The sequence below is a fragment of the Dermacentor variabilis genome, chromosome 3 (genome assembly GCF_050947875.1).
Source record: "Dermacentor variabilis isolate Ectoservices chromosome 3, ASM5094787v1, whole genome shotgun sequence".
NCBI lineage: Eukaryota > Metazoa > Arthropoda > Arachnida > Ixodida > Ixodidae > Dermacentor > Dermacentor variabilis.
Window position 1 is genome coordinate 139,224,476 of NC_134570.1, and position 22,571 is coordinate 139,247,046.

General features: G+C 44.0%; 1 protein-coding gene across 1 annotated transcript in view; it reads right to left on the bottom strand.

Annotated features, from left to right (window-relative positions):
- P5CDh1 (delta-1-Pyrroline-5-carboxylate dehydrogenase 1) overlaps positions 1 to 22,282 on the bottom strand; it is a 63,419-nt gene extending 41,137 nt beyond the window's left edge. The window contains exons 1-6 of the mRNA XM_075686399.1: positions 22,073 to 22,282; positions 16,250 to 16,448; positions 11,093 to 11,140; positions 10,158 to 10,313; positions 8,344 to 8,424; positions 7,833 to 7,907 (exon numbers count right to left, since the gene is read on the bottom strand). Of these exons, the coding sequence (XP_075542514.1) occupies positions 7,833 to 7,907; positions 8,344 to 8,424; positions 10,158 to 10,313; positions 11,093 to 11,140; positions 16,250 to 16,448; positions 22,073 to 22,155 (642 nt within the window). The 5' untranslated portion in view covers positions 22,156 to 22,282. The remainder of the gene's footprint in view (positions 1 to 7,832; positions 7,908 to 8,343; positions 8,425 to 10,157; positions 10,314 to 11,092; positions 11,141 to 16,249; positions 16,449 to 22,072) is intronic.
- Positions 22,283 to 22,571: the final 289 nt, after the last annotated feature.

The window sequence follows — 22,571 nt, forward strand, 5'->3', positions numbered from 1 at the left end:
GTTTCATCCGAAGATCTCTGGCTATGTCCCCTCCATCTATCAGGCAACTAGCATACGAAACATACATCCGCTCTAAAATGGAGTATGCCTCAGCCATATGGAACCCTCACCAGGTTTACTTGATTCAGTCGCTCGAAGCCATTCAGAACCGGGCAGCCCGCTTCATAACTTCCCAGTACTCACCTTGGCACGGCGTTACTGACATGAAATTGACTCTCGGACTCGAACCCCTAGCACTCCGCCGGAAACTTGCAATGCTCTGTCTTTTTCATAAATTATACTTTAACTTTTCTGCACTGCACGAGAACTTATTACATTCTCCGATACGCTCATCTCACCGTTTGTTTAACTCCCTTAGCATACAGCGTTTGCATGGTTCTTCCAACGCCTTCAACAAATCCTTCCTCCCCATCGCCATAGAAGAATGGAACAATCTTCCCGAAGCCGTGGTTTTAGAGTCAAATCCCTCCAAATTTAGACAGTTACTGTCAGACCATTTCAACCCAAAATAGCCACTTTTCCTCAATCCGACTTGCTTGTGTCATCGCCTATTTTTCCTTCTCTTCTTTTTTGTCTCTTATGTTTAGCGTGTTTCACTTTTACGTGTTCACTTTTCTTTTAATTTATTGCTACCCAGTTTGAGATATTTTCATTGTTCTGTTTATACCTGATGTTTTCTACAGTTTATTATGTATTTTTCTGTCGCCTTTGTTTGCATTTATTTTTAGCTGATGTATGGCACTTTCCCATTGCTGTTTCCCCCCCCCCCCTTATGTAATGTCCCCGAAGGGATCCTTAAGGGAATAATAAATGATTATGATGATGATGATGAAGTGCGTCATCAATACGTGGCAACGGGTATACATCCTTTCGGGTAATCTTGTTAAGCCTTCGATAATCGACGCAAAATCATATGGTGCCGTCTTTCTTTTTAACTAGGACGACTGGTGATGCCCAAGGACTACTAGATGGCTGGATGACACCGCGATTGAGCATATCGTTCACCTTGTCATTGATAACGCGTCTTTCAGTCGCCGATACTCGGTAGGGACGCTGCCGAATTGGTACATGGCTCCCAGTGTCGATAGTGTGTGAAACAGTTGTTGTGTGGCCGAGTGATGTTGCTTGGCAGTCAAAAGACGAAGAGAAGCCCTGGAGCAAGCGAAGAAGTTCGTCGCGCTGTGTCGTCGTAAGGTCACTGGCAATAGCTGGCATAAAAGAATGCGGCAGTGACTGAGGAGGCGATGCCTAGAGAGCAGCAAGATAAGTGCAGTCGTCCATCGTGTCAAATATTGAAGATGAGGTCAGTGGCTCTGCTCTGCCAAGGCTTTCATGGCGGAGTAAAGTAATTGGTTCAGCCGATGGGTTTGAGACACACACGAGAGAGGCGCCAGCTTTGAACTCAAGGACAGCGAACGGCAGTGGTAGTGAACGGCGGCAAACTAAGAGTTCGGAAGGAGCGAAGAGTATTGTGCTGTCATCTACAGATTCGCAAGAGATACTGACAAGAGTGGAAGACCAGGCAGGTATAACGGTGTCTTCTGAAACAGCAATTTTGCGACAAAGGTCCTTATGGTCGGTGATAATATCGGTTGAAAACTGAAACAGCTCGATTTCGGCGCGGGCGCAGTCAATGATCACATGATGTGTGGAGAGAAAGTCCCAACCTAATATGACGTCGTGTGAACATGATGGCAACACGATGAATTCTATGATATAGAGGACCTCCTGAATTACAACACGAGCAGTGCAGACGCCAGATGCCTCGACGTGCTGCGCGTTGGCAGTTCGAAGAGACAGTCCAGAAAGCGGCGTCGTCACTTTTCCTATCTTGCGGCAAATACGGGCATCTATCGCTGAAAGTGCAGCGCCGCTGTCGACAAGTGCTAGCGTCAATGTTCATTCTATTGAGACTTCAATAACGTTCTTCGGGGAAGTGTGAGGCCTTATACATTTCGCTGGCACCACAGTTCTCGCCTCCTGAACTGCAAAGGGCTCCGCCGCCTGTGCATGGGGGAAAGCGAGCGGCGGCGAGGAGAAGGTGAACGGCGAGTGGCGGAGAATGCGGTGTCGACGGCAGAAGGAGATTCAAAGGTGTCCGAATAGTTGCGGCGTTGTTGGAAACGTGGCGCATACGGACGCACATTGTTCGGGACGTTCGGTGTAAGCAGGCGACAGTGACGTGCCACGTGTCCAGTACAGCCACAATAAAAACAAATCAGGCGGTTGTCTTCCATGTGCCAATAATCTTGAAGTCGTGCATAGCGCACCAGTGGACGGACTGGAGGGGATACGGCTGGGGCGCGCAAAGGTGGGCGAAGGGAGCCGTAGATCTGTGGCGCAGGCCTCATCGCGACTTCGGCGTACGTCAGGGGAGCGGCTGTCGGAGCCTGCTGAAGAGAAGGCGAAATGTGGTCGGCTACCTGCTCCTTGATGACAGATTGGAGAGCGGGTGCCAACGGAGTACTCGGCTGGCCGTGTGCAAGTGGAATCAAGGAAAGCTGAAGAGCCACGTCTTCACGGACGAACTCCTTGATCTGTAGCAGCAGCGAAGTGTTATCCGGGGCAGCAGCCAAGCTCAACATCGAAGTGGCCTGAGGTGTAGTTTGGCGGGTGGCTACGCGTTGTTTGCACAGTTCATCGAAGCTTTGACAGAGACTGACGAGTTCAGACACTGTCGAGGGATTTTTCGCCAACAGCATCTGGAAGGCGTCGTCTTCAATGCCTTTTAAGATATGGCGGATCTTCTCGGCATCAGCCATTGCGACGTCAACGCGGTTGCAGAGGTCAACAGCATCTTCTATATAGCTGGTAAACGTCTCCCCGCACTGTTGCGCATGGCCACGCAAACGTTGCTCGGCGCGAAGCTTGCGAACCGCGGGGCGCCCATATACCTCTGTCATGTTAGTCTTGAAGGCCGTCCACGTTGTCAGATCATGTTCATAATTGCGGTGCCACACGCTGGCGACACCGCTCAAATAAAACGACACGTAATTAAGTTTTTTGGTGTCATCCCAGTGGTTGTGGATGCTCACCCGGTTGTAGTCAGCGAGCCAGTCTTCTACGTCATGGTCTTCGGCACCAGTGAAGATGGGTGGGTCACGTTGACACAACGGGCCGGGGCAGACCACGGTAGTCACCGGGGCAGCGGGTTGTGGTTGTGGTGGTCCTTCTTCCGGCATTATGAAGACAGGCTGCAGTGTCCGATTACGAAGTTCCAGAATTCTGGTTGTACCCAGCACCTCCACCAATTGTAAAGGGGGGTTTATTCGGCTCACAGAGCAGCAGCGACAAACTCAGCACCAACAGGTAGGGCGCAGCCAGCGAACGAACTGGGTACGAGCCACGCGATGGCAACAGGGCTTTTCAGCCTGCCGATCTTCTTCGTCACACAGACAGCAATTCATTACATCCGGGTTCGATATATCTGGGTTCGACTGCAGTACATACATATCCACTGATCGGCTGCAGAAACCTCCAAGCTTCTCGTTCAAGTCCACTAGTTTTGCAGAGTCCTTGTGTTTTATCGTACCCATGTGCAATAGGAAGTCCGGATGACTAGCGCACGAAATGTTGACATCGCGGCAGCACAAACTACAGAATGTGCACCTTTCGCCCCTGAATGGAAAGTTGGCTGAATAGCTGTGGATAAATACTTGAAAGTGCCGAACTATAGTGCTGACAGGGGCTACTTGTACATTTCGATATTGTAGCAGTGCAAAAGATGGGACAAATAAGAAGACAGGAATAAAAAAGGCGCTGACCTTCAGGTAAAATTTCTTTCATGCTGCACACGAAAAATAAATGCAAAAAAAAGGAAACGGAATCATGACGTCGGTGCAAGAGAGTATGTATAAACCGCCACCACCCAGCCACACATGTGGACGTCCCCCGAAATATCAAGCAGATTAATTCACGGTGTGTACCCCTCTGCTCCCTTCTCTGGCATCCTGTAAGCTTCAAAGGTTTTGTACTGTTATAAATTTGGAAAGTACTTCTTGTCTGACATCGCTTAAGCTGCTTGCATGGGATCACGTGCCACAGCTCTGGCAGCAATGCACAAGATACAGGAACAATAGGGTTAGCAAAGGCAAGCACCTATGTTTCCACAAATGATTGTTGGCTTTGGCTTTGAATACAAGACAACACACTCAGTGTTGCCAACATGGCACCGCAAATAGGCGAGATGCAGCAGTTAGAGGGATTCTATAAAGTAACGCTTATTGCATTTGAGAGTTTTGAAAAGGGAACATGGAAAATTGTAAAAGTACAGCTGTTAATACAGCACTCATAAGAATGTCTGGAAAATCAGGCACTTCTTGATAAACTCATAAAACTTAGTGTATGCACATCACAATTCAGCACAGGCATGACAACGAAATGCATGACTGCGTGTGACCTTTGTCATAAACGTTTCTCTCACTTGTCAGGGTTCTCTCCACGGGGGAGGGTGGGAGAAATGCTGCACACACACACAGCTCTAGTTTACTGCCCACTCCTTTCAGAGGCAACTCAACAATTAGAATGATTAATTTTGTCAAAATTTCCTACACTTTTGCTATTTCCATGATCCTTGGTTGTTTTATCACGTTGGGAAATATTACAGTGAAATATGAAGTAGAAGCTGAGAAAATAGCATTTTTCTAGTGTGCTGCCAGCAAAAATCAGGCTTTGGCAGGTGCTATCACACTGTGAATAGTGCAGCTTTTCATTTATGTAACGTCACCATCTTGATCCAGTAGCGTTCCCTTAATTTGGCTTTTCGATTAATTTGATCGTGGCCAAAACACCCATGAAGTTCTATGGGCCAAAATTTTCGTTATTTCGATCCTAAAATTAGCCTTCGCAAGGTTATTCAAACTTTACCAGTTAGCATGCACATGCCTGACCCCTATGGCAACCTCAATAGGCGTTGAACACTTGCCAAAAAAAAAAAACCCTGTTGAAAACACATGAGCAATAACCACTGCTTATGATGTCTGATTATGGTATTTATCCGATTCTAACAGGTACCTTCTTTTTGAAGAAAACTGGGCCGAAGATTGCCTACACAGTGCAATCTGACATGATGCCAAAACCACCTTTGTAGCATTCATATACTTTATCACATAACACTGATATACTGCAGCAAAGTTGACTATTAAACAAGTATGCAATAAAGCTGACTTTGGGAAACCATCCACCGCTGTGCAACACATATGAGACCCTTGCCCATTTTTTTGCAGGAAATACTAATGCACGTTAGATTTCTACCTTGTTTAGAAGTTTTAATGCCATTCCTACGTTAGTTTTCTATTTTGAACCCATAGAAAGTGGGCTTATGCTTGATTGAGGAATGTGCAAGGATAAAAGAAAAATACTGTCAAATGAATCAGTAGTGCGTCCTGCCATTCTTTTTCTGCATCTTGCTTAATTTGACCTACTGGATAATTCAATCAATTTCGTTGATCACATCAGGGTCAAATTAACAGCAGTCGACCGTGTTGTCTCAAAGATGGAAAATCATAGCTTCAGATAGCCATAGATATGTATTTCGCCATGCATTAGTAAAAGCCCAACTAGCAAGTGAGAAGAGGAAAAGCTAGTGTCGCAATCTGTTACTTCTGCCACGTGTGAACAGGAATTGCTTCTTTTGGCCGACACAGACTCGAATGTAGCTGGCACGTGTTTTGCACGCATTTTGACAATGGCTAGACTACACCACTAGCTTGCGTTTCTTTCGTTAATTCATTCGAAATGCAAAACTGCTGAATGTACCAGGAGAAATGGTGGAACGGTCGTAAAGGAGAGGAAATAGGGCTTACTTGAGTATAAAATTACCTCCCCCAGTCGCAAGATGCCCACCCTTCAAGAACTTCTCGGGCGAACCCTGCTTGAGTTGCGCACTGCAGTGTTACACGACACAAAATGCTGGGCATATAATTTGCGCTGCCAACAAAGAGCAAGTGTCCACTCCGCCGCACTGGCTGACGGCTTTCATCTTCCTTCTCCATTGTACAGCCACAGCAGCATCAACACCCTTCCAAAAGAAGGCGGTCCGCTTTACGACTTCGTCACATTAAAATGCCAACATAACATCCCTCTCTGAACCATTATTTATTTTATTGTTCCCCTCATTATTAAATTTTAGAACTCTTGTAATAGTTATTATTACAGCATTGTTACCAACTGCCCACTCTATACAGCCAGCTTTATCAGAACGCTATATACCGTATTAAGTGCATAATGATTGCAGTCGCGCAATGATCGCACCCCTGAATTTTGTCATCAAAATTCGATTTTTCTTCTTTCCCATATAATGATCGCACCCCGAACTTGCCACAGCGATATGTCATGTGCCAAGTCTAGCTAATGATGATCATGCTCACCATCTGTCAAATGCTGTCGAATGCTACGCGAATGACTTTTTTCAAGACATACCAAGCGGTCTGCACGCACCCAACATTCTTAAGCAGATGCCCCATTTCATTCCTTTCATCACCGTCTGCACTTCCATGAAAAGAAAAGCTACGAGCAAACTTGCCTTGGCTTTATTATTTGTAGGCTTTATAATGGTTGTGATCAACAACAACAACAACAACAACAACAAAAATGGTGCCTTTCGATTCTTCTCGTTTGCACTTGTGAGCACGGAACAAATCGCAAGCGGCAACGATAGTAGCCACATTTACACTGATACATTAGAAGTGTACCCTATTCATTCGCTTGTAACACAGCTAAGATATTCGCCCACCTTTAGTGGAAACATGCCGTATTAGGATAGTAGTGAAGACAAATGCCGCAGTTTCCGTAGCATGCCCGCCATACGTTTCTATGTCACTGGCAGCTAAGCACGCCCATCTCTGTTTCTGTCCCCTCAAAGTGGACATGGCTATGTTATTGTCACAAACTTGCCGGTATTAACGATATTATTCATTACTGATACGGAAGAAACTGTTTCAATGTGCGTAATATACTCAAAAGAAGAAAAGAAATCGCGTTCGGTGCGTTCAGCTTACTCCACCGGCCACCATTTTTGTTTTGGTGTCCCGCACTGTTACAGCGGCCGCCACCTGTTTGTTGACCTGTTGTAATCCCGCAGCAAATGCGGGATGAAAAAAATTTTTCTTTTCGCAGGAAAATTTAACTCACGTAATGATTGCACCCCTGAATTAGCGTCAATTTTTTTCTCACAAAGAAATTCAATCATTATACGAGTAAATACGGTACGCAGTGTGCTAAAAGAATTTTTTTGGTTCCAATGGTCCGCAATGGGTATGGTAAATGGAGAACTTTAAGTGCTGGAGTAGTTGAGTGGAACGTTATAGTCACAGAAGTAAAATGTGCAGCCAATTTTCACGCATCATGAAAACTGTATTTTCGTGACCTTTTTCCCTATGTTGAATACTACACTCACCGCATGCTTCTTCTAGTATATTTCCCTTTAGTTGCAAATGTTTTTTATACTGTCTGCAGTTTGAGGACATTTTGTATTGTATTCTTTTCATTCTCTGATGTGAAAGTGCTTATTGTTGCTTAGTGTTTCAAGTACATGCGTCTGTGCTATCTGTATTTTGTTGTGTACTCTACATAATTTTGTTATGGATCACAACTAGCCTTGAGCTACGGACCCAAATGCATTGTTCACATGTATTACCCTGTAATGTATGCAAGAAATAAACTTCAATTCAACTCCACAAAAAAATGTTCAACTTAATTATAGATGTCTAGGTATATTAAACATTAGTTGTTTCCACCTATAAATAAGCTCATCACTTACATGAGCACAAGTAACTGCAGATAAATGCCTCAACATTTACTGTGTTTCTCAAACAAGACACTGTAAACCTTACCTCAAGCCCACGCTGCCGGTAGTGGTTCACTGTGACTTTGGGATCAGCAGAAATGGGCTCGTACTTTGTGAGCTCCTAGGATGCATAAAGCGACAAAAGTCAATGAAAAGGACCACAGTGGAGATGGTGAAATTCAAGTCTGCACACAGAATACAGTTTCCTTCAAAAGAAATTCGACTGAAGCAAACATGCCTTAGACCTCGTTATTAAAGAATATAAAAGACCCCACTAACCCCAGCTTGCACACCATGCAACCGACATGATGCCATGTTGTGAACAGTTGAACAGACATGTACAGTCAATTTGCGATGTAAACACGCTGCCACAGAGGAAGCACAAGGAAAGCATGATATCATAGCCTAACTGCCAATTAACAAAATGCTGCAGTTGGAACAGTTGTGACAACTTATATTATTGACCGATATGTCTGTAAGCTTCCTGAACTCACCATAATTTACTAGAGTATGTACAGTGGTCGTATTACTTGCCCTTTGAGTATCAGCAAACTTACTTTGGCGAAGTAGGCATTGAACCTCAGGAAATCAGCAAGTTCAGCTGCTGAGTCAATCTCTGCCTGGAAGACAGTCTTGCCCTGAAAGGCAAGAGAAAGCACAGAGAGAAGTATGACACTCTCAGCAATGTATAGGGCCATAGTTCAGAAAACCTGCACTTGCGGAATGCCTAACCCCCCAAGTACTGTTGCATAGGCAGCTGCTACCGCTCCACCGGCACCAACCACGGTCACCCAGTGGCAATGGCACTGCACCGACGGGCTCGTGGTCACGGGTTTAATCAAAGCCGCAGTGGCAGCCTTCCAATGGGGGCAAAATGCAAAAATGCTCATGTATTGTTCGTGTCAAACAACTCCAGGTGGTTAAAACTAATCCAGAGTCTCCCACTACGGCATCCTTCATAATAACATCGTGGTATTGGAATGCAAAACCCAAAAGCATAATTTTTTATTGACCACTCCATTAGCAAGGGTGTACATATTGTGATTTCGTCCTTCATCATGGTGCTTCAAAACAACTCTTTAGAGAGAAGGATCCACAATTTCTATCTAAAGTGATCGACATTCTTGGTTGCCCTGCATCCCAGCACATGCTTGCCACAGCTTGCCACCTCCAGACTAATGAGCTAACATAACGCTTGAATCACATGCTCACAGATGTATTATCAATGTGTTTCTTCTGACTAATGTGATTAGGACATGAGCCTACCATTCACAATGTTTGTTTACAGTTGCCATGATGTCACCGGATTCTCGCCGCTGTATTTGTTGTTTAGCCACGATCCTGCTTTAACTATGGCTGCCCTGCTGCCTTCCACTGCACTTACCACCAGTGATTATGCCCATGATGCCATTGCCCGAGCCGGTCACACCAGTCATATTTCCTGCCAGCGATTAGCCACATTGTAACAGCACAAGAAAGTGCTATACGGCAGGCATTGCCGGCTCAACTGATTCCAGCCAGGCTCCTTTGTCTTCCTCTAGACTTCAACGCATTGGGTTGGGCGCTCGAAACAACTTCTGTTGCCTTACACTGGCCCTTACCGCGTCCTTCGCCAAGTCACCGACCCTGCGTAGAAAACCGTACCTTTCGCCCCACAACATTATCTGCTCGCCGCCCGCATAGCGAAATTGTGCACATTGTGTGGCTCAAGCTGTACCATGCATGCAAAACTAAGCCTCACTCATCCAAGCTACCGCTTCTCTCGTCCTTGTACACAACTAAGTCGGTGATCCTGCCACCGGAGGTTTGTGCAATGGGACAGTCAGTCAGGTGTGCCCACAAGGACACAACAAAATGAAGACGAAGGTGCACCTAGGATTTTGCGTGGATTTGCCATACTGAGTATGCCTGTATATATATAAAACCTCGCTCATACAATTTGGAAAAAGACACAAGAAAAAAACGTACTAGCTGAGAAAATGTAGGATCTGAAGTAACTAAAAATGTGACATACCAATTGTATTTGGCATCTATGTAGTGCAAAGCTTTGTGCGAATTGTTGCGCACGAGGCACGAGACGCCAACACGTGTCGAGCTGGTGAGGCTTCGGCGGCCTAGACACGCTTTATTGTTTTCCTATTACGCAGTGTTTAAAGACGGCAACAGGAAAGCGAAACGAAGTCCTGGTCTTATTTCGCTTTGTCTTCTACCCCATTATGCCGTCATAAGTATGAAAATTATAAAAGTCGGCAAGCATGGCAATGAGAGTTCCTGAAACGCTTCTGCACTCTGGGACAACTCTCACTGCACATAACCACCACCAAGAACCTGTGCTGAAAGCAAACAAAGTGAATCAAACACCAGCACGCACCTGTCCGAGCATGGTAGCAGCGTTGAGCTTGTAACGGTACTTGCTGCTAATAAGGTCAGCCGCGCGGAGGAACAGCTTGACTTTGTCATTGAGCGGCTTGGCCTCCCACTCCTCCCGGACCTTGAGGCTGACGTTGATCGCATCTTGGATTGTCTCCTGCAAAGAGTTGATAGGCGGATAAAATTCTTCTTCAACGTGAAGCCAGATGAAAGTGGCACCATCTCCTATGAAACATTTATTCACCTTGTCGCCACTGGTCCTCAAGAAAGTACCATTTTGTGCAAGACCATTACATTGTGAAAGACGTAAAAAACACTCGTGAAGCAAGTTAAAAATGTCATGTGATGATGCAGCAATCCAGGATGAAAAATCTAAATAATTTTAAAAATGCTATGCTACACTACACTTTCATCTGCATCTTTAGGCAAGTTAAAGAGCTCTTTGCCTAAACCAAGTGAAGAAACATTGTATTTGTCTGCATACATGGAGCTGCTGCTGTGTACACGTGCTCATGCTATTCGATCAAACAATGGGTTTTCAGGTTTGCAGTAGACTGCTTGGTAGTAACAACTGACTGTAAAAGTGATTGGGTTAATAAGATTTTGTTGGGCACAAAGTTAAGTATTGTCCCACCAGTAACAAAAATTCGCACAAGTGGATGATGATAGAAATGCCAGTGCAGACACTTTGCGAACACTATCGTTTAGTAGATAGCCATAATCAGACCTAAATGTAAACGCAAGTGATTTCATAATACACATATTACGCTTGAATATGCAAGCCATTGTCACTGAAGAAGAAAGCACACATCCAAAAAAAAAAAGAAACAATAAGCCACTTTATTTACGATTGCATTAAATTTTATGGTGGCTATACACTGTTGTCAGTATTGCTGTTATTTAGGATTCTCAAACATTGACAAAAAGAGTGCTCACCTTGGATGCCCAGTAGTATTTTGCCACCTTTTTTGAATGATCAAATGGCTGCAAGAGAAAAAAATAAGCATTTAAGATTTCAGTCTGCAACAAACTGCATCAGGTACAAGAGCATGTTGGTGTCAAGAAAGTAAGCTAGGAAGATAGAGGCATGCTGTAAGGACCCAGCGATGCTGAATTCTAACTGTGCTTGCAACAGTCCAATATACCCCAAAATTAGAGAAGTCAGCATCCAGCATAACAAACACGATTTCTTTCACTAAAACAGTACTTAGCAAGTCGCTAAAATCTGTGTCACAGAAGCCAAGTCCCAAGCTCCTATTGATGTTATCTTCGTCTGCACAGATCAATCTGGAGCTTAATTTTAAACAGAGATTGGTGCGCACACTTACAATCCATGCCATTGAGTGAATGACGTCTACTGGCCACCATTTGCTTGCCACTAGCGATATTCACACAGATGCAGCAGTGCTGGGGTGTTCTTAAATGACACGTGCACAACTATTCGATGCCATGAGCGACTCTTCAACCTATCTGCTGGCATAAAAGTTTGGGGAACAACACAACATCTATGAAGTAGCTTTTAAAGTTGCCATGAAATTTGTGTGGCACAGGAATGCTAAGAATTTATTGGTGGCTAAATAATCGGTAACGAGATGTAGCTACTAGCACTCTTGTCCTCAGAGCGCATGCCTGCTTTGGCGTCACCCAGTCCAGTTTCGACTTCAATGTGATGTTTCCTGCTTGCACAAAATTAGTTCCCCATTTCTATACAAAGTGGACTCTCTTGCACATGACATGAAGCCCAGAGAAAGCTAGCAACTCCTTCTCTCATGTAAAGAAAAAAAAATTCCTGGGAATCAATTGCTATTTAACAGTCTCTTTATCAAATACTGGGTTATGAGAGACATGGACGGACACAACAGGGCTTTAGCTGAGCATTTACAGCCTGCTCTACTCAGACCGGTGTATCCTACAAATCTGCACACAGCCACTCCATGAAAACACGACTGGATGCGTGCACAGGGCTCATGCCGGCACATGAGGCAGAACGGTGCCCTTGCTCTACTAGAGCCGATGGAGTGAAGCGTGGCATGCGATTGCTTGGTTATCATATTGCAACCAAGCTAACTGCATGTCTATTGCGCCTCTTGGAGGTGCATTCATCAAAAATGCAAATTCAACTGAGTTCTCAGCACTGCCCGAGTGCATGAAACGTGAGTGGAGCTAACCGTATGGGATGCTCAGCTAAAACAGCCAAATGCTGGTTGCGACGTTTTGTGATGCTTTGCCCAATAACTTGTCCAGTGTTTGCGTTACAGGACTTTCTCATTCAATAAAAATAGTAAGCATAAATGATTACATTACTACCGATGCTATACACAAGCAGTTAGGTAGAATGTGGTTGGTCACTGCAACGATACCTCTGCATCCTTAATGGCTAAATTATGCACTGCAAGGTGGCGTCCCTAACGTGGCCTTCGTACATCCATGCCTGCAATAACTTGGTGCAGTAGAACTGCATTAATTACTCCGGTTAGTATTTCCATTTTTTTTGTTAATTCAATCCTGGCCAAAGATCCCAGGCCACTGCCCATATATTTCTATGAGCCAAACTCGTTATTTCAATCTTGAAATTGGCCCTCGCCAGACAATTGAAACTTGCCTGGTCAGCATGCACGTGCCTGCTGACCCTGATGACTCAAGCATTTGTCTTGGCATCAAAGACCAGTTACCTCTCGCCAAAAACGCCCATTTTCAGCCTGCCTTTGGCAGATTTTGAAGTGAAAACAGCAGCTCACAATGAATGATTCCTGTATTTACCCAATTCTAAGGTGCCCCTTTTTTTCCCAAGAAAACTGTCTATGCGTAAGAACTAGATACGAAATTGAAACTGTGTTTGCGGTGTTGGCAACAGTCCACTATCTGAGCCAGCATCACTGCCACTGTCCTCGCAAGACGACAGTAGCAGAGCAAGTTTTCTCTTAGGATGATGACATTGCACCACTCTGAGCCTCATTTAAAAGATTAATCATATGCCTTCATATCATATTCATAGTCATATTCCTTCATATCATATTCATATTCATATTCAATCATATTCCTTATTCCGGCAGCGGGGAGCGAATGCTTCATCTGCCTCTCGCTCCAGCGGGTCACCCAAACTCGAGGTTACGCAATCTCCAATGCTAAACGCGCGGTGAGACAGCTTACACGGTGCCACACCGTCTCGGCAACCCCCACTCCTTTCATACGCGGCAGATTACCTCTAAAGCATGGTACGCGGCTGCTAGAGTTCACTGGACAACAGTCTAGCGGTTGCGTATGCGCTCAGCCGCGCTTACAGCCACGCGCAGCCACAGCCGAGACACACGCTAACTTACCCACAACCCACCCCCTTGCGCGTGCTTGATCGCGTTACCCGCGAGCTCGATCCCCTCAACTTCTTCCTTTTGCCCGTGCGGGAAGGCGGCCCTCTTGAGGCACCATCTTTCTTCTCTCACCTTCGCACACTTTCACTCGCACCTAAAGCACATAGTCCGCGGCGTGCGATAGGATCTGGACTTCATACGGAACATGATGCGGCTCCACTTCGGCGGTCGGTCTTGAGAGGTGCATTTGAGAGGTGCGTTTGCAAACAGCTGCTTCTAATTCAATCATTTGACCATCTTTGTCCGAAGATGTTTCCAGTTATTGTCTCGGCATTCCTTTGAGGCGGTAGTCAAATTTTTTTATACTGAAATGGCATACAAACACGTTTTGTTATCATCATCATCATCATCACCATCATCATCATCCTGGTTACGCCCACTGCAGGGCAAAGGCCTCTCCCATACTTCTCCAACTACCCTGGCCATTTTCTAATTGTGGCCATGTTGTTTCTGCAAACTTCTTAATCTCATCCGCCCGCCTAACTTTCTGCTGCCCCCGGCTACGCTTCCCTTCTATTACAATCCAGTCCGTAACCCTTAATGACCGCTGGTTATCTTCCCTCCTCATTACATGCCCTGCCCATGCCCCCCATTTCTTTTTCTTGATTTCAACTAAGATGTCATTAACTTGCATTTGTTCCTTCACCCAATCTGCTCTTTTCTTATCCCTTAATGCTACACCCATCATTCATCTTTCTATAGCTCGTTGCGTCGTCCTCAATTTAAGTAGAACCCTTTTTGTAAGCCTCCAGGTTTCTGCCCCGTACGTGAGTACTGGTAAGATGCAGCTGTTATATACTTTTCTCTTGAGGGATAGTGGCAACCTGCGGTTCATGATCTGAGAATGCCTGCCAAACGCACCCCAGCCTATTCTTATTCTTCTGATTATTTGTCTCGTGATCCGGATCCGCGGTCACTACCTGCCCTAAGTATATAGATGTATTCCCTTACCACTTGCAGTGCCTCGCTACCTATCATAAACTGTTGTTCTCTTGCGAGACTGTTAAACATTACGTTAGTTTTCTGCAGATTAATTTTTAGACCCACCCTTCTGCTTTGCCTCTCCAGGTCAGTGAGCATGCATTGCGTTTGGCCCCTCGAGTTACTAAGCAAGGCAATATCATCAGCGAATTGCAAGTTACTAAGGTGTTCTCCATTAATTCTTACCTCCAATTTTTCCCAATCCAGGTCTCTGAATACCTCCTGTAAATACGCTGTGAATAGCATTGGAGAGATCGTATCTCTCTGCCTGAAGCCTTTCTTTATTGGGATTTTGTTGCTTTCTTTATGGAGGATATTGCCTTGCTTAGTAACTCAGGATACCAATTGCAATGCATGCTCACTGACCTGGAGAGGCAAAGCAGAAGGGTGGGTCTTAAAATTGGTCTGCAGAAAACTAAAGTAATGTTTAACAGTCTCGGAAGAGAACAGCAATTTACAGTGGGTAGCGAGGCACTGGAAGTGATAAGGGAATACATCTACTTAGGGCAGGAAGTGACCACGGATCCGGATCATGAGACTGAAATAACCAGAAGAATAAGAATGGGCTGGGGGGCATTTGGCAGGCATTCTCAAATCATGAACAGTAGGTTGCCACTATCCCTCAGGAGAAAAGTGTATAACAGCTGTGTCTTACCAGTACTCACGTATGCGGCAGAAACCTGGAGGCTTACGAAAAGGGTTCTGCTGAAATTGAGGATGACGCAACGAGCTACGGAAAGAAGAATGATGGGTGTAACTTTAGGGGATAAGAAAAGAGCAGATTGGGTGAGGGAACAAACGCGGGTAAATGACATCTTAGTTGAAATCAAGAAAAAGAAATGGGGCATGGGCCGGACATGTAATGAGGAGGGAAGATAACCGATAATCATTAAGGGTTACGGACTGGATTTTAAGGGAAGGGAAGCGTAGCAGGGGGCGGCAGAAAGTTAGGTGGGCGGATGAGATTAAGAAGTTTGCAGGGACAACATGGGCACAATTAGTACATGACCGGGGTAGCTGGAGAAGTATGAGAGAGGTCTTTGCCCTTCAATGGGCATAACCAGGCTGATGATGATGATGATGGTAGCTGTGGAGCCGCTATAGATATCTTTCAGTATTTTGAAATATGGCTCGTCTACACCCCGATTCCGTAATGCTTCCATGACTGCTGAGGTTTCGACTGAATCAAACGCTTTCTTGTAATCAATGAAAGCTATATATAAGGGTTGGTTATATTCCGCACATTTCTCTATCACCTGATTGAGAGTGTGAATATGGTCTCTATTGTTGAGTACTGTTATACAGAGGTTCCAACTGCATGGTGTTCTATGAACAAGAGGTTATAAAAAGTTAAATACTTCGTTATATCGTGAATTTCGTTGTATATCGAGGTTTAAGTGTATTTGTTTTTGCTTTGCTCTGTAGAAAAATCAGGTGCACATTTGATTTTGGTGCACTCTGTTTTCTACTATGAACCCACGAAAACTGTCAATACATTATATTTGGAGGCATGTAGAATTGGGTAAATACTGCTAAATGAAGCAGGTGTGTGTCTAGATATTTTACCACATCTATTGTTAATTCGACCTGAAGGATAATTCGGTAAATGCGAATGGTCGTATCAAAGTCGAATAATTGAAAGTCGACTGCATTCTGTGACGGGTAGTAAGTATACGGACAAGCTAGAACTCTCCTATGTTTGAAATGAGCAATGCAGCACTGTTGACACAGTGGTTCGGCGCACCGCAGTGTGGTAACGTGCTTCTGATGTCCTGATCTCCTTGCCACCAACGACAATGGGCACTTCAGTGCATGTGTCCTTGAGCTCGTTGAGAGCATCTTGCAGTGCTTGTCGCTCCTTGCTTCCTGGTAGATAGGACAGCATGGGCTCGTTGGTCACAGTGAATTCGTCCACATGCTGGGAAAATGTCAGTGAGCGCACCCTGCACAGAAACGCAAAACGTTCCGACTTGTCAAGGAAAGGGAAATTATGCAGAAACAGGACAGGCAGAGGCAACAACACCGTGTGCCTCTCTAATACATTCCAATAAGTGCTCTCAGAACAATAACTCATAATTGAATATGGAAAATCAGTTTTTCAGAAATATGCAAGGAGGATGGTAATTTCACGAAGACGAATGAAGGGATCAAGCCTTTGAACAATGCTTTTCTGCGCGTTCCGCCTCATTGCTTACGGGCGTGTGGTGGAGCGGGGCTGTTCCTGGCGACAGCATGGATGGCATGATCCAGCGGCCCATTCTGCTCAATATGTTTGCCGGTATCTATACATCTGAACTACGTAATTCTCAGGTTAAAGCTTTTATTACTACACATTCTTTTGCTCAACCTCATTGTTGTCGACTTTTGTGTATATAATGACCACTAGTTTGGTTGCCCGTGCCCATTCTACTGGTCATTTCCAGGGGATTACTCTTCTTCACATAAGTTTTTCAGCTTCCTTTCCTTGGACCCACCTTCAAGCATTGCTGTTGTTGGAAACCTGATGATGATCCAGGCCTACCAACTCTTCGGTCACCTGCTTCATGATCCCTGTGCTCCATCGTCCAATTCTTCCTGTTTTATCATTAAACGCTTTATACGAGGCCTCTGTGTCCTCGCTGAGTGAGTCTTGGGACATTAGTAGTTACCGTGCCCACCTTTTATTTTTCCAATTGGCTTTTATCTTAAATTATTCACTTTGGGACTTTCACCCCTCATCTTTTATCTTTCATTGGTTTTAAACCCGTTATTGCTTTTTAGTAGATACGGGTTTCCCCCTTTTCTTTAGTTTGCCTTCATAATTTTGGGGTAAAGACGAAATCTGGGGTGGTAAGCTCTACCATCTGATCTATCCATGAAGGAACTGACTGTAGATCAGAGGCCAGACTAACCGCCATAGAAATGCGCTGGTTTCAAGTTTGATCTATGTTACAGGAAAAGTTTTTCTAACAAATGCAAAGCTTTTGTTCCGATAGATCTGCATGGGTTTGCTTTGTAGCTTCATGTTGCTCATAAGTCAGACAATTTCTCCCATTCCAGATCCAGCACTGAACGACCAAGATGGAGATGACCAAAAATACTCTGACAAAGAGATAAAATAAACATATGGAGTTTGAACAGAATCACACTTGTTTGGCTACTTTGCACTGAAGACTGGGAAGGAATGACAAGAAGCGGCACAACAAACAATCCTTATTGTTTCAAGGGGCTTACCAACCCAAAGCGACACAATGTCTAAAAGAGATGCTATCGTGGAAGGCTCTGGATTGATTCTGGTCATCCACAGTTCTTTAACATGTATGCAATGACTTGTACACACACATTTTTTTGCATTCCAGGCCTTTTGGAATGCGGCCACGGTAGAAGGAAGCCAATCTCATTACTTCCGTGTTCAGAGGCAGAATGCTGTAGCTACTGTACCACCACACCATGCAAGCCAAACAGTGAATTGCATGCAAACATGTAGATGAATGTTAACTAATTTAGCGATGTTCCGCATACATGGGTTCCATAGCCTACAAGATAATGTCCATCCCGATTTACTGCACAAGTCCTACACTTTTGGCTGGTGTAAAATTTATTGAGCCTTTCACCTTTAGCTTGCTTGTCTTTATAGCACATTCTTACAACCCACTCATCGTATGCAGCTTTATGCTACTGCTCGCACTTGTTCACCTTGCTGGTCTTCCTCCATAGTAAGATAGTAACTCTACGAAAACCAACATACACTGAGCAGGTGCAATGCCAGCTATGCCAAACAAATTGCAAGCTTGGTTCTTGGCCACAATCCCAGTTCAGTTCAGGTTTCACTAATAATGATTACCTGACTGATTTATTGTGGTATTGCATAATAATATTTGGGGTTTTACGTGCCAAAACCACTTTTCTGATTATGAGGCACGCCGTAGTGGAGGACTCCGGAAATTTTGACCACCTGGGGTTCTTTAACGTGCACCTAAATCTAAGCACACGGGTGTTTTCGCATTTCGCCCCCATCGAAATGCGGCCGCCGTGGCCGGGATTCAATCCCGCGACCTCGTGCTCAGCAGGTGGTATTGCATAATGTTGACTGCAAATACAGTATGTCACCGGCTTCTCCATAGTGTTAAATTATTGAGAAAATGAAGGTCAACGATAGGTAAAGTGAGTGCTTACAAAGATTTCAGCATGTATTGGCCAAAGAGAATAATTCTGCAATAATCCATTGCAGTTTAGATTTTGTAGCAACAATACTGTCTAAAGATGTGTAGCATTACATAACTACTGAAGTGATCTTAAAGATGCTTGCACAAAAGAAATGTATAAATGGCTTTAGAAATGCGAGGCACTGCTGACGGCAACTGATCTTGCTTTTGGTGAGCATAACAATTGTGCAATATTCTGATCGGGTTTATTATCACTAAAATAGTAACAGAAAGAACAAAGATTTTTTAATATTGCAAAGGTGAGGGAGAAACCAGTAACAGGGCAATTTTCTTTCAACATCTCAAACATGCTATGAGAGAAGTATACTTTGCAAGTTAAACAATATACCAATCAACTTTGCAATATTTTAATGCCATGCCCAAAGTTTAGCAATGCACAATGGCAGTTCCTGCAACAGGAGATGAACAAACCCATTTCAGCCTACAAAATCAAGTTCCACTCAAGTGACTCAACCTGCTTAGGCGCAGGTCCTGACTGCTCTGCAAGCAGGAAACATGATGCAGCTTCCATGCTCAGCTTAGCAGTTGCAAATATGGTGCGTGATATGACTGCTGGATCAGATGGTTAGAAGAACATTCTACAGATGTGTGGAATTATCGAGCACCAGAAGAATGGACACTGTGCCAAGAAGCTAACATAAAAGTTCAACCACTGATCTTCCAGACTGACGCTGAGCATGTTACGAAACACTTACATTTGCTTTATATGGTTTATGTACAGCGTCTGGCCTGATGAAATTTCAGTTTCTGCAGCTCGCCGCCCAAGACTCTAAATATAATTGGCACTTGGCGTTTTCATTTTGCATCATGCAGGATGACAAAGCAGCTCACTCATTTCTCACAGCATCACTCATTTCTGAAACCCTTTGTACTATTAATTATTCATATCTTTTAAATGCGGTATTTTTCCAAGTTCACTTAAAAAGGCTAAGATTGTTCTTGTATATAATAAAGGTGAGAAAACAGAGGTGTTTAGCTATGCCTCTATTTATATTCCCTCATCGATTAGTAAAGCTGTTGAGAAGTTATTTCACAAACACCCAAATATTTAGTGCAAAAATTTAAGGTTGTTGAAACCACGTCAATTTGGCTTTCACACTGGTAGTTCGGCTAACTTAGCTTTAATATCCCTAATCAATTACCTTCATCACTCAATTAATACTAGTAACTTCGTTGATTCACTATTTTTGAACTTGACTAAAGCTTTTGCTACAAATCATAACATAGCTTTTACTAAGCTAGAAGGCCTGGGAATTACTAGTCCAGTGCTAAAACTCCTACACTGTTACCTGCATGATAGAAAACAGTTTTGTTTTTCAGGATCTACTTACTCTGATAATAAAGTGATTAATTAAAGTGTACCACAAGACTGCACACTAAGTCCCTTACTATTCACCATTTGTATTATTGATTTACCCATGCATCTTAAACCTGCACTTTGTGTGACAATCTTTTAACAATCTTAATTTTAAGCTAAACAATGAGCTTGAATGGGCTGTTTCATGGTGTTTTTCCCAATCACATAATTATCAACCCTACCAAAACTCGGTTCATGATTTTCTGACCAAGCAAAAAAAATACTAACTGGCAGGCATGCCTGAGATAACTCTACATGGTCATCGCATTCCTGTCTCTAACTGTGTACCATTTTTCAGTATCAAATTAGATTCTATCCAAACGTTTTCTCAACATACAGCCTTCACTAAGCAAAAGTGTACCGTCGGTATTTGAGTAGTAATCAAATCAAGGCATATTTTTCCAAAGTCGTGCTATTAGCATTATACTTTGCTCTCATTGACAGTCACATTAATTATGGCATTGTTTCCTGTGGAAATGCATATTACTGTAATGTCTCTGTCCAGCACTTAGGAAATCAAGCAATAAGCATGATCACTAACAGCGTCCTTTTTTTTTGCGAGTGCTACTCGTTATTTGATGAAAACAACACCCTTCTAATGACACGCTTCTTCAGCTATTGTCTCAGAATTCTGGTCTATAGATCAGTGCTTACTAAACAGCTTTCACACAAATTCGTTGATTCCAGGTATCTCAATAATAAGAATACCAGCTTCACATATAACTCCAATTATCCACTGCCGATGGTTTATTCTAACTACAGATAAATGACATCGCCATCTGCGGCTATAATGCTATGGAATGGTTTACCCTCGACCATTAAATCTTCATCATCTTTTCATGCATTTAAAATGGCCTTAAGCTTTTGTACATGCATAACTAAATTCACATGGTTCATTATACTACCTTTGCCATTTGTACGTATTGAATGTATGTTTATGTACTAGAGGACTGTATACCGGCAACTGCATTTTTTTCGTTAAATTTTTCTATATTTTACCTTATGTGATTGTGGTTCTTTGTTTTACGTAGCATTGCTTATCTTTCATAAGTCTCTACATCGTTATTATTAACCGAGGGTCCCGTTGCAGTTTCTTTTCTTTGGGACCCTCGTCTGTATATCATCTCTAACCCATTCACTGTATATAAAGAATAATAAACTGAAACAGTGGCGTGGAGTCAGAAAGTCGCGAATACACGCACACAAGAAATATACGTGTGAAATGTGTTTGTCAAAATAATCATGCGGTAATTGCTTAGTTGCAACTCGAAGCAATCCAGCATCAAAATATCTCGTATCCTTTTTCTTCGCAATGTGATAACGAAATGCAAGTTATGAACGGTCCATGAAGTCATATCTACTCGCAGTGAACACAGGTAGGCAAATAAATGCAGATATTAATAGCAAAATAACAATTCTATGCGTCGAGCAACACAACATGGTCGTTAGCGTGTAGCGTTGCGTGTGCTTCCGTAAGACAAAAGTTTGTATGGCTGTTCAACTTCAATCGTTTCTCGCGCGAAAGGGCGGCGATCTAGATTAGTAACATGTCATTTAGGGGTTCATACTTATTCATCGAGCGAAGCCGACGTGTTCGATAAGATAGTAGGCACCACGCCTGGATGTATCATGCAAACACAAGAGTGCAAGAAAAGCGCGGCAATATGACAGCTGTCCGTGACGCGCAGAGGTATGTGCGATTAGATATACTGCCGCCATTGCGCAATCCATAGAGCACTCGACGTATTCCCCAAAGACATTGCCACATACTAGATGCGATCACGCGGTTGGACGGCGCGGCGCCGGCCGAGTCTTGCTTCACACGACAGCGCGACTGCACACGGCAGACGTCACTTGATACAGAAAACTAATCAACCAGCACAACCCAGCGGCCGTTAACACGAAAATCCATGAACAACGGTTTGCGAAACCCGCTTGAGAAACTGTACGCATAGGCTTAAATACTTGGCCGAACCACGCTGTGCTATCCCCGGCGTCGGCTCACCTCGATGCGCAGGCCAACTGCAGCCCCTTGTGTGTTTTCGTCAGGCGGTGTATCCGACATCGTTGTAGAACGGAGGATGCCATGGTTAAATGAGCAGGTAGAAGCGTGCCAGTGTTGAAGCCACGGAAGTGCTACAAGCAACCACTGCAGCTGTCTGCACCAACTGCTCGGCGACTGACGGCACGAATTCGTCTGCTTTTGGAGCAAGCCTCGTTTCTGCTCACGGTTATCATGCGCAAATGGAAGTAGTGCTACAACCGGATAAATTTTGCGCCGCAAGTAACGTATATACTTCAATAGTGTCTCAACATTAAAAGATGTCTAATGATTCGTATTCCTTATTGTGGCAACAGTTTTACCTACGCTGAAAAAACTTCTTTGAACTTTTCCATGCCAAGGTCATTCTCCGCTGTGTTGCTTCGCCTGCTTGACGAACTATCGTTTCTACTCTGCGGTGCGGCGCTGGGGAGTTCTTGCGATATTCGGGAAATATTGACCG